Source organism: Electrophorus electricus, chromosome 3 (genome assembly GCF_041902795.1).
Source record: "Electrophorus electricus isolate QZ-2024a chromosome 3, ASM4190279v1, whole genome shotgun sequence".
Classification (NCBI taxonomy): domain Eukaryota; kingdom Metazoa; phylum Chordata; class Actinopteri; order Gymnotiformes; family Gymnotidae; genus Electrophorus; species Electrophorus electricus.
In genome coordinates, this window is record NC_137499.1 from 41,180,078 (window position 1) to 41,199,490 (window position 19,413).

At 42.3% G+C, this 19,413-nt stretch overlaps 1 protein-coding gene and 1 long non-coding RNA gene across 4 annotated transcripts in view; one reads left to right on the forward strand and one right to left on the reverse strand.

Annotated features, from left to right (window-relative positions):
* The window catches only part of LOC118240977 (uncharacterized), a 20,457-nt gene continuing 1,044 nt past the window's right edge, over positions 1–19,413 (reverse strand). The window contains exon 2 of the long non-coding RNA XR_004775749.2: positions 1–441. This is a non-coding gene — a long non-coding RNA (uncharacterized LOC118240977). The remainder of the gene's footprint in view (positions 442–19,413) is intronic.
* The window catches only part of atp2a1 (ATPase sarcoplasmic/endoplasmic reticulum Ca2+ transporting 1), a 17,865-nt gene continuing 14,877 nt past the window's right edge, over positions 16,426–19,413 (forward strand). For all 3 annotated transcript variants that reach the window (XM_035523679.2, XM_035523691.2, XM_081711629.1), the window contains exons 1-4: positions 16,426–16,563; positions 16,723–16,860; positions 18,131–18,148; positions 18,571–18,653. In XM_035523679.2, coding sequence (XP_035379572.1) covers positions 16,743–16,860; positions 18,131–18,148; positions 18,571–18,653 — 219 coding nt within the window. In that variant the 5' untranslated portion in view covers positions 16,426–16,563; positions 16,723–16,742. The remainder of the gene's footprint in view (positions 16,564–16,722; positions 16,861–18,130; positions 18,149–18,570; positions 18,654–19,413) is intronic.

Genomic DNA, 19,413 nt, shown 5'->3' on the forward strand with positions numbered 1-19,413 from the left:
TAGTTTAGATTTTTTATGTATTTATTGTTTATCAACACAAGTAGTTGATATCTGCTTTTTCCTTTTCGTGTATTATTTTACTAAAGTCAGATGTAAATAAAGACTTTGAAAATGATGTGACAAGTAAGACCTGATTTGATTTGATTCCAGTGAGTGATCACACAGAGGAGTCAACCCTTGTGCCATCATTCATTAGTCAAATTATTTTGACCACCCAAAAAACACACCACCCAAAAACACACTTTGTAAATGTTTTTGTAAATACAAGCCCTAACATATTTGACAAGCTCAAAGAAATTGATGTTGTTCACAGTATAAACAAGTTCAAAAAATGTGTTTCATTTTACTTGCAAAAGAAAAAAAAATCTTCACTGTTATCCCTACTCTGTTACGGCCCAAGGAGCAGGACGTTCAGACTCCCTCGACGGTGATGGACGTTTACTGTGAAACACAGAAGACAAGGGCATTCATATAAGCGGTGTAAACGTAGTACATGCAACAACGTGAAACACAAACGCTAACAATACACACACGTTTGGGTTTACATATCCGACGACTGACAACACAGCACACACCAACGTCGATGTAAATACAATGTACACGCTAAACCGTCTGCAGGTGTGCGCAGGGGCGTGGCTACAAACCAAAACAATTACACTGAATTCCACTGCACGCGGCGAGGCCGAGCCACGTGACCAGTGGAAAGCGGAGCAGGCCGTGACATAATCAAGTTTTGCCAGTCACCATCAGTTTTTAAGATGAAATGTGCAAAGGATGTAGATGGGTAGCCTGCTTTGTCAGGGAGACCATAATCAAAAAATGTACCTGTTATAGAAGAAGGCAGAAGAAGTTAGCACCCTCCAGCTGGAAAATAATTGCTTAAGCTTAGCCACAGAACAGTTTCACTGCTGTTTACTTATTTGCACATGAGTGTTGAGTGCCTCCGCTTGGGAGATCTTGGTGTGCCCTACAGATTGAAAATCGTAGGTGTAGCATATCACATGTTGGAGCTTTAAGCCATGAATGAAACTGAATGAATTAAAATAGCAAAATCACGGAGACTATTGACCAGTAGATCAAGTTATTTAGCTTCACTTACACTTTTGGCCAGCAGATGTCAGCGTTTGTCTCCATTGGCCAAGAAGGGCATTTTTTTTAAAGTGACGTCTAAGAGCAAGTGTCTACAGAGGAATTTAAGGAGATTTAAAGTGTTATGTACAAAGGAATTGTGTCAGCCAGTGTTCATCTCAACCAGGACCACACTGACCTATGTAACATGTTTAATCAGTTGGGTTCAACATTCAACAGTTGATATTTGTATTGGATGCACTTCTGCTTGGTTGGAATGGAAACCTGAAACCTGGAGTTTTTAGTGTAATTAGGGAAAACCATTTGATGTTTAGATTTAGTGCAGAAAACAACTATTGGATTTCCAGTTCCACAGAATAGCCCACATATGCTTCTGCAGTCTGTATTTGTTTTTTTAAGATATGGTAGTTTTGACACTAGAATTTTGTGCAATTATATCCCAATTTAATTAAACTACCAAAAACTTTACTCTTAGGTCTAACAAACTGCAATGCAATAAAGATTCTGAAATTGAACTTTTCTCATACATTAAAAAGCCAGTCACTCTTTCACCATAAGAAAGGTTTCCACAAATGTTAATATAAGAGATTCCTCACAGGTACCTACTCAGGGCTTTTAGTTCTGGGCAAAACTTTAAAAATCTATAACTTATAGGTATAACAGTAAAATGTTTTATAGGGGTGTCAAAGTCCAGTCCTAGATAGCCAGACTGCAGCAAAACTTGGTGAGTAGTAACATGGACTTGATCACACACTAAATCTGGAGTCTAGGGTGGTTTGGTGAATGACTTGCTTAAACACACCTGATTCAACTGATCATCCAATCGCCAGGTTTAGTAGGTGTGACTGAGCAGAACAATCACCAAACTTTCCCCTCCAGAGCTTTGGCACCCCTGCCATACTTTGTATTTTCTCACCGTTCATGGCAAGTTTATGATGAGTATCAAATGTGCATAAGTCTATTTTGAACCTGTTCACACCATCTGTTCTGAGCAAGTTGATCCTTGTCTTTTAACAGTATAGCATGAACATTTGTATGTTAACAACTACAGAGGCGGGGAGCTCTCAGAATGTGCACTGAACTCCTTTTGCTATGTGCATTTCTCTGGCACACGGCCCAGTGAGCCTGCAAAAGAAGGAGAGGTGATATCATCCTCACCACATTTAGAGAACTTGGTGTAAACCCACTGGTACTAATTAGTTGGCTTCTTCTTGGAGAATGCAAAAACACAAGCGAGCCTTATTAGTACCTGTTTTATGCAAATTATTTTAATTAATGTTTGTATTAACCAAATGACTTGATCTACTGTGAATATCTAAAACCTGCTGATATCTAAAACCTCCTTTTTTCTCATTTTTTCTCATATAAACACTTTCAGCATCTATAGTTACTATCCACAGTAACCCATGGTCACTTCACAGTTTAAGTATCAGGTTCAGAGACGTTCATTGCATGATTCACAAGTCATAAATTAGTTTGACTTTGGAGCTGTCCTCAAGATGAGATACTTGGGATTCTAAACGTTACATGGCCTTATTTTTATATAAATGTATGTGAAAAGTAAGGATTTTTTTATTTCGCACCAAAACATTAATTACTTTCTTTAATCATGAATGTTTAGTGTTTTTCAATGAAGTCATATGTCTGTTTTGGTTTACTTGTTTGGTTGTTTGTGTTGCTTTTTGCCTCTTTTCTACATGTCTTTGAAATCTGGCTTAGTCTTCACCATTTACCACTAATTTCCATGAATGCTACTTTAGCTGGAAGAATATTTCATCATCTCCCTTCAGAGGGTTTCTTCACATTCTAAGTATGCTACAGATTTACAGTGAGAGGCTGATTAAAAGTCAGCTGAGTAACCACAGGTGTGTCTGTCTTGTATTTAGATGCTATGATCAGTCTCCTGCCTGTTTGTGTGTATATGTGCATGTGTATAAAGATGTGAGGCTGTGACTTATAGCCTCTCTGTGTTCCTCCTGTACCCTCACACCATCCGTGTGTCTAATAGGGTTTTACAGTGGGGCCGTCTGGCATGAGAGGTCTTGTCCCTCTCTGTCTGCTGGTCCCAGGAATGTCCACCATGAAATGCAGCCATGAAAATCCCAACGCCAGCACCAGCCCAAGGACAGGACAGCCATAAACATGGCCGGCAAGCCCCGCCCTCTCTTCTGCTGAATGCCTGGGGAGTCGAGTGTGTCCACACAAGCCTTTAAAGCCTGGATGCGTGCGCGCACACCCACACACACACCCACACCCACACCCACACCCCAACACACACAAACCCACACATGCCCCCACACACACACATCCACACCCAACACTCACCCACCCACACACACGCACACACACACACACCCCTCCCTTTAGAGAATGGGCATGTACACCAATGTGAGAGAGAAAGAGAAAGAGAGAAGTTCAATAGAGCTCTGTTTTGGTCTTCTAATTATTATTAGAAAAATAGTTTGGATATTCATATCCATGCAGTAATGTTACACACGTCTGAATGCATAATCTACCCTCAGGGCTTTGGACTACATCCTCCATCCTCTGAACACAGCACAGCAAAGCCGATATCAACATCTCTCCTGTACTATTTGCATGGCTAAATATCTTGTACTAATGGTGTTCGTCTACCACCCGGTCAAATAAATCACATAAAGCCACAACTAATACATGTATTGTGTGTTAATGATAAAATCATGATGATTTGTTGATTTATCAACTTAAATAAGTGGCACTGCTTTCTGTTTTGAGTTAATGATTCCGTTTGTGTGTTTTGAGTTAGTGACTATCTCGTGTGTGAGTTTTGAGTTAGTGACACTCACGTGTGTGTTTTGAGCTAATGTCTTCCCTGTCTGTGTGTTTTGAGTTAGTGACAGTCATGTGTGTTTTGAGTTAGTGATGGTCACGTGTGTTTTGAGTTAGTGATGGTCACGTGTGTTTTGAGTTAGTGATGATCACGTGTGTTTTCTCTGTGTGGGTTTGCTTGCTGCAGCTGTCACTCCTCATTGGCCCCCACATGTCTCTCACACATCCTCCTTCCTTTAATACTCTTTCTCTCTTTTGTCTTTCTCTCTTTTTTCTCACTCTCTCTCTTTCACACACACCCAAGCACCCAAGATACATCAGATATTTTGAGATATGGAAACACCATAAAGCCTCGTTCTGACAATGTGCGACACCACCAAGCTTCATTCTGATGCTGGTTGACACCACCAACCTCATTCTGACACCGAGCGACAACACCAAGGATCATTCTCACACCGAGCGACAACACCAAGAATCATTCTGACACTGAGCAACACAATCAAGCTTTGTTCTGACACTGAGCGACACCATCAAGCCATGTTCTGACACCAAGCGACACCACCAAGCCTCGTTCTGATCATAAGGTTGTGCTGGTCTTGAAGTTCCAAAGTGGAGATGAGCTGCTAATTATCACCGTTGGGAGACGTCAGTGTGAACTGATCACTGAGTCCTCTGTGTTTGGGTCAATACATGAACAGTTACTTGGCAACAGACTTTCTGGGCCTTGTAAGGCTTGGGAGCAAAGCAAAGGGGCTGAAACCTGCCAAGCCAAACTAAAAATAACACACAAAGAGAGAAAGCAAGAGAGAGACACATACAGGGAGTGGGGGGGGGGGCTAATGTTTGGGATATCCTCTACCCTCTCTTCTTTCAAGAATACCCAAGGACATCCCTCCCTATAATTAGCTGGTGTTAGTAACTACTCCATCAGAAAGGCCCTCATACTATTAAGAGCTTCTAACAGTGTTTCATCCACCTCTCACACACCTGATCTGCTCACCCACATGCTCCTTTACACAACTGTGCGCTCAGCTGAACCACCTGATCTGTGGCTGCCTTCTGACATCAGTGTAATTACCAAACAGCATTAGCTGCCAATGTAATGTCTACTTTTCTTGGTTTATCACTGTACTCTCAGACTTGAAATTTTATTTGTTAATCCAAGTTGCTCTTTATGATTTGCTGCCATGTCCTTTATGAAATAAATACAGTAGCTCTTAGTAGTAGTAAAAAACACAAAAATAATAATAAATACAATCACATTCTATTAATAAATATGGTAACGGTAACGGTGAATTATTAATACACAGTTGTGTTTTGGTGTGACTAAAAGCTTTTCAACATACTCTTGTCTTGGACAGGTCAATGTTTTCACTGTAGATGTTATGAACAGGTCAGTGTTTTCACTGTAGATGTTATATACAAGTGTGTGCACCACAAACACCATTGTAGGAGTGTATGCACCAGGAGTACTATTACAGGAGTGTGTGCACTGTATCATTACAGGAGAGTGTGTGCACCACATCATTACAGCAGTGTGTGCACCGTATCATTATAGGAGTGTGTGTATCATGTCATTATAGGAGAGTGTGTGCACCATATTATTATAGGAGTGTGTGTACCGTATCATTCTAGGAGAGTGGGTGCACCATATCATAAGAGTGTGTGCACCATATCATTATAGGAGGGTGTACACCGCATCATTATAGGAGTGTGCATACTGTGTCATTATAGGAGTCTGTGCATCGTGTCATTATAGAAGTGTGTGCACCACATGCACATGTGTCTGTAGAAGTGCCTATGAATGTAGTTATAAAGAAAGAAACATGTAAATTCTAGGCTCAGCATACATGATTGTGTGTGTGTGTGTGTGTGTGTGTGTGTGTGCCTGTGACAGTTGTTGGACAGGAATGGTACTACACTCTCAACACCATCTCAGCCCTGTCCCTATTCCTGGTCCTCTGTCTCCAAGGCTTCACTAATTCAGATAGTAATGAACACACACACGCATGCACGCACACACACACACACACACACACACACACACACACACACACACACACACACACAATTATAATACATATTAGCCACAATCTTTTTCTCCGTGGTTCCTCAAACTGTTTTATTTATGATAAAGCACACACTGCCTTTTGCTTTTCATGCTGACCACCATGCGAGGTGACCCTGGAGTGACAACAAGGCACCTGCAGCTATCTGTGGGCCTGGTGTCATCACGAGTGCAAAGGTCACAGGTGAAATGTTATAAGAGGCATGATCCCCCACCCCCCAAAAAAAGGATATGCATTGTTCCAAAAAGGAGCGTACATTTATACAACAGTGAAAAGTGTAAACATAATGGGAAAGTGAAGGACAAAGATTTAAAAAAAACAAGTACAGGTGGACTGAAGGGTTTGGGCGATACTGATCAGTACAAGGGTCTTTACACTTGTAAGAGTTTCACTGAAGCCAGGTAATCAGAGTGGCCCTGACAGTATCAGAGCGAGGTGGGGGAGGGGTATTGTTCACCATCAGCTCCATCACTATCAAATAAACTGACTGACACTTTAAGTCACAGTGCATGTCCAGCAGTATTACACAGACTCAGTCGGGAGGATTACACACACATGCAGGGTAGGGACGTCAGGAATATTGTACAACTTGGGGGGGGGGGGGGGGGGCATTTCCCACCTGCCATCCCTGAAATAAACACAACCCACCCCCCCAAACATACGCACATGCATAAGTACACATACACACACAACATGACACACAGGAGCGGCTGGGTCTACGACACTGTGAAAAAGGTAGAAAGTGCTTCCTTATGCTTAGCCCCAGTGGTTAGGAGAAACAGGGCATTGCGTCTCTGGGAGGGGCAAGAGAACCCAGAGCATTGTGTCCATATTAGGGGAAGAGATCCCAGAACACTGTATCACTGTTAGGAGCAAGAGTACAAGGCTGTGGAGAATAGTGGGGTAAAAGTGCTTAGAGGCTGTGGGAGAAAAGTGTGGTATATAAGAGGATGGAGAGTGTGGTATATAAGAGGATGGAGAGTGTGGTATATAAGAGAATGGAGAGTGTGGTATATAAGAGGATGGAGAGTGTGGTATATAAGAGAATGGAGAGTGTGGTATATAAGAGGATGGAGAGTGTGGTATATAAGAGAATGGAGAGTGTAGTGTGTAAGAGGATGGAGAGTGTGGTATATAAGAGGATGGAGAGTGTGGTATATAAGAGGATGGACAGTGTGGTATATAAGAGGGTGGAGAGTGTGGTATATAATAGGATGGAGAGTGTGGTATATAAGAGGATGGAGAGTGTGGTATATAAGAGAATGGAGAGTGTAGTGTGTAAGAGGATGGAGAGTGTGGTATATAAGAGGATGGAGAGTACTGTATTGAAGAGGATGGAGAGTGTGGAGAGTACGGTATATAAGAGGATGGAGAGTGTGGTATATAAGAGGATGGAGAGTGTGGTATATAAGAGAATGGAGAGTGTAGTGTGTAAGAGGATGGAGAGTGTGGTATATAAGAGGATGGAGAGTGTGGTATATAAGAGAATGGAGAGTGTGGTATATAAGAGGATGGAGAGTACTGTATTGAAGAGGATGGAGAGTATGGAGAGTACAGTATATAAGAGGATGGAGAGTGTGGTATATAAGAGGATGGAGAGTGTGGTATATAAGAGAATGGAGAGTGTGGTATATAAGAGGATGGAGAGTGTGGTATATAAGAGAATGGAGAGTGTAATGTGTAAGAGGATGGAGAGTGTGGAGAGTATGGTATATAAGAGGATGGAGATTGTGGTATATAAGAGGATGGAGAGTGGTATAGAAGAGGATGGAGAGTACGGTACATAAGAGGATAGAGAGTACTGTATAGAAGAGGATAGAGAGTGTGGTATATAAGAACATGGATAGTGTGGTATATAAGAGAATGGAGAGTGTGGTATAGAAGAGGATGGAGAGTATGGTACATAAGAGGATGGAGAGTGTGATATATAAGAGGATGGAGAGTGATATATAAGAGGATGGAGAGTGTGGTATAAAAGAGGATGTAGAGTACTGTATAGAAGAGGATGGAGAGTGTGGTATATAAGAGAATGGAGAGTACTGTATAGAAGAGGATGGAGAGTGTGGAGAGTACAGTATATAAGAGGATGGAGAGTTTGGTATATAAGAGGATGGAGAGTGTGGTATATAAGAGGATGGAGAGTGTGGTATAAAAGAGGATGTAGAGTACTGTATATAAGAGGATGGAGAGTGTGGAGAGTACGGTATATAAGAGGATGGAGAGTGTGGTATATAAGAGGATGGAGAGTGTGGTATATAAGAGGATGGAGAGTGTGGTATATAAGAGAATGGAGAGTGTGGTATATAAGAGGATGGAGAGTACTGTATTGAAGAGGATGGAGAGTATGGAGAGTACGGTATATAAGAGGATGGAGAGTGTGGTATATAAGAGGATGGAGAGTGTGGTATATAAGAGAATGGAGAGTGTGGTATATAAGAGGATGGAGAGTGTGGTATATAAGAGGATGGAGAGTACTGTAAAGAAGAGCATAGAGAGTGTGATATATAAGAGGAAGGAGAGTGTGATATATAAGAGGAAGGAGAGTGTGGTATATAAGGGAATGGAGAGTGTGGTATATAAGAGGGTGGAGAGTGTGGTATATAAGAGGATGGAAAGTGTGGTATATAAGAGGATGGAGAGTACTGTATTGAAGAGGATGGAGAGTGTGGATAGTATGGTATATAAAAGGATGGAGATTGTGGTATATAAGAGGATGGAGAGTGGTATAGAAGAGGATGGAGAGTACGGTACATAAGAGGATAGAGAGTACTGTATAGAAGAGGATAGAGAGTGTGGTATATAAGAACATGGATAGTGTGGTATATTAGAGAATGGAGAGTGTGGTATATAAGGGAATGGAGAGTGTGGTATATAAGAGGGTGTAGAGTACGGTATATAAGAGGGTGGAGAGTGTGGTATATAAGAGGATAGAGAGTGTGGTATATAAGAGGATGGAGAGTGTGGTATATAAGAGGATAGAGAGTGTGGTATATAAGAGGATGGAGAGTCATATATAAGAGGATGGAGAGTACTGTATGGAATAGAATGGAGACTGTGGTATATAAGAGGATGAAGAGTGGTATATAAGAGGATGGAGAGTACGGTACATAAGAGGATGGAGAATACTGTATAGAAGAGGATAGAGAGTGTGGTATATAAGAACATGGATAGTGTGGTATATAAGGATGGAGAGTGTGGTATATAAGCGAATGGAGAGTCTGATATATAACAGGATGGACAGTACTGTATAGAACAGGATAGAGAGTGTGATATATAAGAGGATGGAGAGTGTGGTATATAAGGGAATGGAGAGTGTGGTATATAAGAGGGTGGAGAGTAGGGTATATAAGAGGGTGGAGAGTACGGTATATAAGAGGATGGAGAGTGTGGTATATAAGAGGATAGAGAGTGGTATATAAGCGGATGGAGACTGTGGTACATAAGATAATGGAGAGTACTATATAGAAGAGGATGGAGAGTTTGGAGAGTGTGGTATATAAGAGGATGCAGAGTACTGTATTGAAGAGGATGGAGAGTGTGGACAGTATGGTATATAAGAGGATGGAGATTGTGGTATATAAGAGGATGGAGAGTGGTATAGAAGAGGATGGAGAGTACGGTACATAAGAGGATGGAGAGTACTGTATAGAAGAGGATAGAGAGTGTGGTATATAAGAAGATGGAGAGTGTGGTATATAAGAGGATGGAGAGTACTGTATAGAAGAGGATGGAGAGTGTGGAGAGTACGGTATATAAGAGGATGGAGAGTGTGGTATAAAAGAGGATGTAGAGTACTGTATAGAAGAGGATGGAGAGTGTGGTATATAAGAAAATGGAGAGTACTGTATAGAAGAGGATGGAGAGTGTGGAGAGTACAGTATATAAGAGGATGGAGAGTTTGGTATATAAGAGGATGGAGAGTGTGGTATATAAGAGGATGGAGAGTGTGGTATAAAAGAGGATGTAGAGTACTGTATATAAGAGGATGGAGAGTGTGGTATATAAGAGAATGGGGAGTGTGGTATATAAGAGGATGGAGAGTACTGTATTGAAGAGGATGGAGAGTGTGGAGAGTACGGTATATAAGAGGATGGAGAGTGTGGTATATAAGAGGATGGAGAGTGTGGTATATAAGAGGATGGAGAGTGTGGTATATAAGAGAATGGAGAGTGTGGTATATAAGAGGATGGAGAGTACTGTATTGAAGAGGATGGAGAGTATGGAGAGTACGGTATATAAGAGGATGGAGAGTGTGGTATATAAGAGGATGGAGAGTGTGGTATATAAGAGAATGGAGAGTGTGGTATATAAGAGGATGGAGAGTGTGGTATATAAGAGGATGGAGAGTACTGTAAAGAAGAGCATAGAGAGTGTGATATATAAGAGGAAGGAGAGTGTGATATATAAGAGGAAGGAGAGTGTGGTATATAAGGGAATGGAGAGTGTGGTATATAAGAGGGTGGAGAGTGTGGTATATAAGAGGATGGAAAGTGTGGTATATAAGAGGATGGAGAGTACTGTATTGAAGAGGATGGAGAGTGTGGATAGTATGGTATATAAAAGGATGGAGATTGTGGTATATAAGAGGATGGAGAGTGGTATAGAAGAGGATGGAGAGTACGGTACATAAGAGGATAGAGAGTACTGTATAGAAGAGGATAGAGAGTGTGGTATATAAGAACATGGATAGTGTGGTATATTAGAGAATGGAGAGTGTGGTATATAAGGGAATGGAGAGTGTGGTATATAAGAGGGTGTAGAGTACGGTATATAAGAGGGTGGAGAGTGTGGTATATAAGAGGATAGAGAGTGTGGTATATAAGAGGATGGAGAGTGTGGTATATAAGAGGATAGAGAGTGTGGTATATAAGAGGATGGAGAGTCATATATAAGAGGATGGAGAGTACTGTATGGAATAGAATGGAGACTGTGGTATATAAGAGGATGAAGAGTGGTATATAAGAGGATGGAGAGTACGGTACATAAGAGGATGGAGAATACTGTATAGAAGAGGATAGAGAGTGTGGTATATAAGAACATGGATAGTGTGGTATATAAGGATGGAGAGTGTGGTATATAAGCGAATGGAGAGTCTGATATATAACAGGATGGACAGTACTGTATAGAACAGGATAGAGAGTGTGATATATAAGAGGATGGAGAGTGTGGTATATAAGGGAATGGAGAGTGTGGTATATAAGAGGGTGGAGAGTAGGGTATATAAGAGGGTGGAGAGTACGGTATATAAGAGGATGGAGAGTGTGGTATATAAGAGGATAGAGAGTGGTATATAAGCGGATGGAGACTGTGGTACATAAGATAATGGAGAGTACTATATAGAAGAGGATGGAGAGTTTGGAGAGTGTGGTATATAAGAGGATGCAGAGTACTGTATTGAAGAGGATGGAGAGTGTGGACAGTATGGTATATAAGAGGATGGAGATTGTGGTATATAAGAGGATGGAGAGTGGTATAGAAGAGGATGGAGAGTACGGTACATAAGAGGATGGAGAGTACTGTATAGAAGAGGATAGAGAGTGTGGTATATAAGAAGATGGAGAGTGTGGTATATAAGAGGATGGAGAGTACTGTATAGAAGAGGATGGAGAGTGTGGAGAGTGTGGTATATAAGAGGATGGAGAGCACTGTATTGAAGAGGATGGAGAGTGTGGTATATAAGAGGATAGAGAGTGTGGTATATAAGAGGATGGAGAGTGGTATATAAGAGAACAGAGAGTGTGGTATATAAGAACATGGATAGTGTGGTATATAAGGATGGAGAGTGTGGTATATAAGAGAATGGGGATTCTGATATATAACAGGACGGAAAGTACTGTATAGAACAGGATAGAGAGTGTGATATATAAGAGGATGGAGAGTGTGGTATATATGAGGATGGAGAGTGTGGTATATATGAGGATGGAGAGTGTGGTATATACGAGGATAGAGAGTGTGGTATATAAGAGGATGGAGAGTGATATATAAGAGGATGGAGAGTGTGGTATATAAGAGGATGGAGAGTACTGAATGGAAGAGAATGGAGACTGTGGTATATAAGAGGATGGAGAGTGTGGTATATAAGAGGATGGAGAGTACTGTATAGAAGAGGATAGAGAGTGTGGTATATAAGGATGGAGAGTGTGGTATATAAGAGAATGGAGAGTCTGATATATAACAGGATGGAGAGTACTGTATAGAACAGGATGGAGAGTGTGATATATAAGAGGATGGAGAGTGTGGTATATAAGGGAATGGAGAGTGTGGTATATAAGAGGGTGGAGAGTAGGGTATATAAGAGGGTGGAGAATACAGTGTATAAGAGGATGGAGAGTGTGGTATAGAAGAGGATGGAGAGTACGGTACATAAGAGGATGGAGAGTACTGTATAGAAGAGGATAGAGAGTGTGGTATATAAGAGGATGGAGAGTACTGTGTAGAAGAGGATGGAGAGTGTGGAGAGTACGGTATATAAGAGGATGGAGAGTGTGGTATATAAGAGGATGGAGAGTACTGTATAGAAGAGGATGGATAGTGGTATATAAGAGGATGGAGAGTGTTATATAAGAGGATGGAGAGTACTGTATAGAAGAAGATAGAGAGTATTGTATATAAGAAGATGGAGAGTGTGGTATATAAGAGGATGGAGAGTGTGGTATATAAGAGGATGGAGAGTACTGTATAGAACGGGATAGAGAGTGTGGTATATAAGAAGATGGAGAGTTTGGTATATAAGAGGATGGGGAGTGTGGTATATAAGAGGATGGAGAGTACTGTATAGAAGAGGATGGAGAGTGTGGAGAGTGTGGTATATAAGAGAATGGAGAATACTGTATGGAAGAGGATGGAGAGTGTGGTATATAAGAGGATGGAGAGTGATATATAAGAGGATGGAGAATGGTATATATATACGAGGATGGAGAGTGTGGTATATAAGAGGATGGAGAGTACTGTATGGAAGAGGATAGAGAGTGTGGTATATAAAAAGATGGAGTGTGTGGTATATAAGTGGATGGAGAGTGATATATAAGAGCATGGAGAATGTGGTATATAAGAGGATGGAGAGTGTTATATAAAAGTATGGAGAGTGTGGTATATAAGAGGATGGAGAGTACTGTATGGAAGAGAATGGAGAGTGTGGTATATAAGAAGATGGAGAGTGTTATATAAAAGGATGGAGAGTGTGGTATATAAGAGGATGGAGAATACTGTATAGAAGAGGATGGAGAGTCTGGAGAGTATGGTATATAAGAGGATGGAGAATACTGTATAGAAGAGGATGGAGAGTGTAGAGAGTACGGTATATAAGAGGATGGAGAGTACTGTATAGAAGAGGATAGAGAGTGTGGTATATAAGAAGATGGAGAGTTTTGGTATATAAGGATGCAGAGTGTGGTATATAAGAGAATGGGGAGTCTGGGATATAAGCGGATGGAGAGTACTGTATAGAACATGATAGAGGGTGTGGTATATAAGAAGATGGAGAGTGTGGTATATAAGAGGATGGAGAGTGATATATAAGAGGATGGAGAGTGTGTTATATAAGAGGATGGAGAGTGTAGAGAGTACGGTATATAAGAGGATGTAGAGTACTGTATAGAAGAGGATAGAGAGTGTGGTATATAAGAAGATGGAGAGTGTCGTATATAAGGATGGAGACTGTTATATAAGAGGATGGAGAGTGTGATATATAAGAGAATGGAGAGTGTGGTATCTAAGAGGATAGAGAGTGTGGTGTATAAGGATGGTGAGTGTGGTATATAAGAGGATAGAGAGTACTGTATAGAAGAGGATAGAGAGTGTGGTATATAAGAGGATGGAGAGTGTGGAGAGTGTGGTATATATGAGGATTGAGAGTACGTTATATAAGAGGATGGAGAGTGTGGTATATATGAGGATGGAGAGTACGTTATATAAGAGGATGGAGAGTGTGGTATACACGCTGCATATGTGGAAGGTATGCACAACAGATGTGTGCCAAGATCACAATACACTTAGAGCAGTGGATTGTTATGCATATGGACTGGCCCATATGGTACATGCATGTGTGTGTGTGTAAGATGATCGTGGGGGATATAGAGTTAAATGTCATTGAGCCGCATGAGGCACGCACAGACAGACCGACCCATGGTAAGGTCAAAGGTCAAAGTACAGAACAGCAGCTGAACCAGCGTGTAAAGCTTGGGAAGGAGAAGGCAGAATGGAAGGATATCCCTTTGTCTCACCCCTCTCTCTTTTTCTTTAATGCTTCAGGGGGCTAATTGTGATCCTCCCCTGTGTTCTTTTTTAATGCCCCCTGGCACACGTGTGTGTGTGTCCATGAGAGTGTGTGTGTGTGTTTGTGTGTGTGAGTATGAGTGTGAGTGTGTGTGGTGTGTGTGGGTTGAGTGGGGGAGGTGTTTAAAGAGCCTCTTGGGACACTCTGGGTATTTTCTCTGGGAGTTTTCTCTCAGTCTTTAATGATATGGACTAAGCCTGTCGTCATGGTAATTCCATTCAAATATACTCTTAACATCAGTCACAGAGACCACATATTTGATCAGGGTTTGGCCGCAACACTAATGAAGAGCTTCAATGTCCCAGAGAAGAAGGCCGTCTCTCACCAGCACAGTTACACCCTTTCCCCAGTCTCTCACCAGCACAGTTACACCCCTTCCCCAGTCTCTCACCAGCACAGTTATACCCCTTCCCCAGTGTCTCACCAGCACAGTTACACCCCTTCCCCAGTCTCTCACCAGTACAGTTACACCCCTTCCCCAGTCTCTCACCAGCACAGTTACACCCCTTCCCCAGTCTCTCACCAGCACAGTTACACCCCTTCCCCAGTCTCTCACCAGCACAGTTACACCCCTTCCCCAGTCTCTCACCAGCACAGTTACACCCCTTCCCCAGTCTCTCACCAGCACAGTTACACCCCTTCCCCAGTCTCTCACCAGCACAGTTACACCCCTTCCCCAGTCTCTCACCAGCACAGTTACACCCCTTCCCCAGTCTCTCACCAGCACAGTTATACCCCTTCCCCAGTCTCTCACCAGTACAGTTACACCCCTTCCCCAGTCTCTCACCAGCAGTTACACCCCTTCCCCAGTCTCTCACCAGCACAGTTACACCCCTTCCCCAGTCTCTCACCAGCACAGTTACACCCCTTCCCCAGTCTCTCACCAGCACAGTTATACCCCTTCCCCAGTCTCTCACCAGCACAGTTACACCCCTTCCCCAGTGTCTCACCAGCACAGTTACACCCCTTCCCCAGTCTCTCACCAGCACAGTTACACCCCTTCCCCAGTCTCTCACCAGCACAGTTACACCCCTTCCCCAGTCTCTCACCAGTACAGTTACACCCCTTCCCCAGTGTCTCACCAGTACAGTTACACCCCTTCCCCAGTCTCTCACCAGTACAGTTACACCCCTTCCCCAGTCTCTCACCAGCACAGTTACACCCCTTCCCCAGTCTCTCACCAGTACAGTTACACCCCTTCCCCAGTCTCTCACCAGCACAGTTACACCCCTTCCCCAGTCTCTCACCAGCACAGTTACACCCCTTCCCCAGTCTCTCACCAGCACAGTTACACCCCTTCCCCAGTCTCTCACCAGCACAGTTACACCCCTTCCCCAGTCTCTCACCAGCACAGTTACACCCCTTCCCCAGTCTCTCACCAGCACAGTTACACCCCTTCCCCAGTGTCTCACCAGCACAGTTACACCCCTTCCCCAGTCTCTCACCAGCACAGTTACAGCCCTTCTCTGTATATCTCTATAACCCTCAGACACCTCTCTGTCTCTCTCTCTCTCTGTCTCTCTCTCTCTCTCACTCATGCACTCATCATACTACTATTTGTCCTCAGCTGTTGCTGAAACCCTGAATTGTACTCTGAAGGCTTTATTTCCTCCTTCCATGTCTCTGTCTTATTCTCGCACCCTCCCCACCACACTCACACACACATATTCTATCACTGTTCATTTAGGGTGCTAATCCCCTGAACAGAATGTTCTTACTTAGTCTCAGGCCCTCTGTCCTTCGCTCCCTCTCAGCCTGTAGTGATGGTTATCTGCTCTGCCTACAAAGAGAATGATAAAGGTCTTCACACCAATCCCTGGTGGACCCCTTCCCGACGCTGTATGTACGCAGTAAGACACTTGAGCCTTCACCCATCATGCCGCCCTCCCTGTCTCCACACCACAATCCCGAACGCCATACCATCCCCCTATACTGAACATGCATGTTCCAAAAACAGACAGCATATTCAAACCCTGCTTCAAGGTTAAACTGCCCCAGCAACCCCACATGCGATTGCTAAAGCAGTCAGACACACACGTAGTTGTCACCCAGTTACTCCGGCCACCCCTCTCCACCCCTCTCCACCCGAGAGCCTGCCCCTTACCACCATATATGCTACAGCACAGCCAATAGGGGCCTCACAAGGGTGTGACAGCAATAAGGGGGCTTTGGGGCTTCTTTATAAAACTATACAGAGATGAACAGGAGTGAGCACTTTCTACACACCAGGAGCAGTAGGGGAGACAGCAGAGAGAGAGGGGCAGAGAGAGAGATCGGGGGCCGCTGATATAGTCCCAAAATCCACACTTTCAAAAAGTGTTGGTGGGTTCAGTTTTGTCGCTCTTTTTTAAGCTTGTCAGTTCCATAACGGAAAGCAAGCCAACTGAATGAAGGGATGTGTGCAGAAGTTTTGGAGTTGGGAGTCAGGATTTGGTTTTGCTTCCGCTCATGCTGTGGTTCTTGTGGTTGTTGTTTGTGAAGCGTCCCCAGGAGCAGAGCGGATGGAGAACGCCCACACCCAGGAGGCCACTGCGTGCCTGGCTCACTTCAGTGTGAGCGAGAGCACAGGCCTCGCTCCCGACCAGGTGAAGAAGAACCTGGCCAAGTATGGCTATAACGGTGAGGGAAACATGAACAGATGGATGGAAAGATGGATGGATGGATGGATGGATGGAGCTTGAATGAGAAAGGTGACTCTTGCGGAATGGAGACCATAATGCTCTCAGGCTGGTACATCCATCTGACAGTGTGAAAGCACAGGGAAGAGGGAAAACTGGACACTAGCAGCAGCAACACTAATGTGTGGTAGTGTGGAGGACCAGTGTGGGGCCAAACACTAATGTGTAGTAGTGTAGAGGACCAGTGTGAGGTCAAACACTAATGTGTGGTAGTGTAGAGGACCAGTGTGGGGCCAAACAATAATGTGTGGTAGTGTGGAGGACCAGTGTGGGGCCAAACACTAATGTGTGGTAGTGTAGAGGACCAGTGTGGGGCCAAACAATAATGTGTGGTAGTGTAGAGGACCAGTGTGGAGCCAAACACTAGTGTGTGGTAGTGTAGAGGACCAGTGTGGGGCCAAACACTGAGAGACAGGAGAGAGGAGAACCGTTATAGAGAGAGAACAATGATAGAGAGGATAAATATTTAGTCATTCAAGCTGAAAGGAAATTACATTGCTAAACTGATGAGCAGAGAAACGTTTATATCTCCCAAGCTAAGTAGCCTTTGTTTCAGGCAAAAACAGATTAAAAGGGAAGTTAAGGAAAGTTAATTTTATTGCCAAAATGAAGCACTTTGAGATATTAGATGAAGTTGGCAAAGTGTGAGGTTAGTGTGAAGCTAGGGAACCTGAGGGGAAGTCGTGGAGAGAAGAGAGTGGCGATCTTTAACTGTACACTATGGCTCTACCGGTCAGAACTAAGGCTGGGTGTCTGTTACAGGGTTAGTCACTGCTGACTCACACAACACTGTAGCAGAGAGCTGAAGATCAGTTATATACTCATTTTATTAATACAGGTATATAGGTGTGTATTAATGTTGGTATTAATATGTGTATGTGTATTAATGTTTTATATATTATGTGTAATAATATAAATATCAACTACAAACACCAAGCACTGAAGTACTGAAGACAATAAAAGTCATGATTAATAATAACAATTAATAATAGTTATGATTAATGATAATTAATAAGAGCGTGATTAATAATGTTAAAAATAATAGTAAGTTATGAGTGATAATAATAATAACAATAATAATAATAATAAATTATTATTTGTGATTAATAATAATAATTAATAAGAGTTTAGACTGTGAAAATGTAAAAGTTAATGTTCCTTTTCCATTCTTCCCTTGATTATGTCGCTATGACTGAATGGACCAATCACAGAGCTGCCTGCTGAGGAAGGTGTGTTCTCTTCTGTCTCTTTCAGTAGTTTATGGTTTATGTCTTTATTGTGTCCTCAACCATCAGCTAATTAAACAACTGATGGTTAATACATCGTAAACCTTTTTTTAAAAGTGTGCAGGGGTAAAACTGTGGAAGCTTCACTGAGAGTTAATCATTTTCAAATATATTCTTGATTGGCAGGACGCTTTATAACAGACTCCTGCAAAACAAATAGAGACTTACAGGAGGTCTCAACAACAGATTAGAATATTATTATTAGATTATTATATTTTAAAATGTATTGTACTGATATACTGCACACAACCTCCACATTACAAAGAGATTATATATGCAGCTCTTGTTCTGTCTGGCAAAATTCAAAACATGTGTATATGTTCCCTCTCTGTGATTCTCCCATTGGTTCTGTCTTTCTCTCTCAGGTAAGTCGATCTGGGAGCTGGTCTTGGAACAGTTTGAAGATTTGCTGGTCAGGATTTTGCTGCTGGCTGCTTGCATCTCTTTTGTAAGTAAAACAAAATCATCTCACATTATCAAATCACGATATGAATCAGCAAAGCAACAGCAAAGTGTGCCTTTTTGTAGGATTATATTATATAAATCAGCTCGTATTCCTTTCTCCAGTAGCTTCTTGGAGAAACTGTTTTAGTTATCTATTATTTACAGGAAATGAAGAATGGGAATTTGCGTTGTAGGTGTGCTGCTGAATGGAGTGAAACTGTCATTCATTTAAAAATAAAATATGTTGAAAGACAGTTAATCATCATAAGCTGTCATGTGAAGGACAGGGACTCCATTTCCCACATTGCCATGCCCTCCTGTCAATCAAAAAGCGACCCTTTCACCCTACAACCCTGAGCAGTGCATTGTGGGTAAACTATATGTTCACTTGTCCATCCCGAGGCAGGATGTGTAGCAGGAGTAATTCACGAGAGTTGCTTCTACACGGTGTGAAGTGTTAGACCTTACACGAAGTCTCTCTCTCTCTCTCTCTCAACAGACCAGCTGATTTGCTGGGCTTTGATGTTAAATGTTATTAGCTATTTAGATTCAGTTATTAGTTATTAATACATATAAGACCTCATGACTTGGACAGTGTGACACTTAGAAAGTTGAATGGTTTAAGGCTTATGCAGTATCTAGTGTAGTCAGATGAATCAGAAACAGCTGTGCCTCCCCGTATTCTGTAGGGTTTCAGATAATGAAGTCCAGGGCAGGTTTGGGAATGTGAATACCACAGAGATGGTTCTTTCATTCTGATCTGC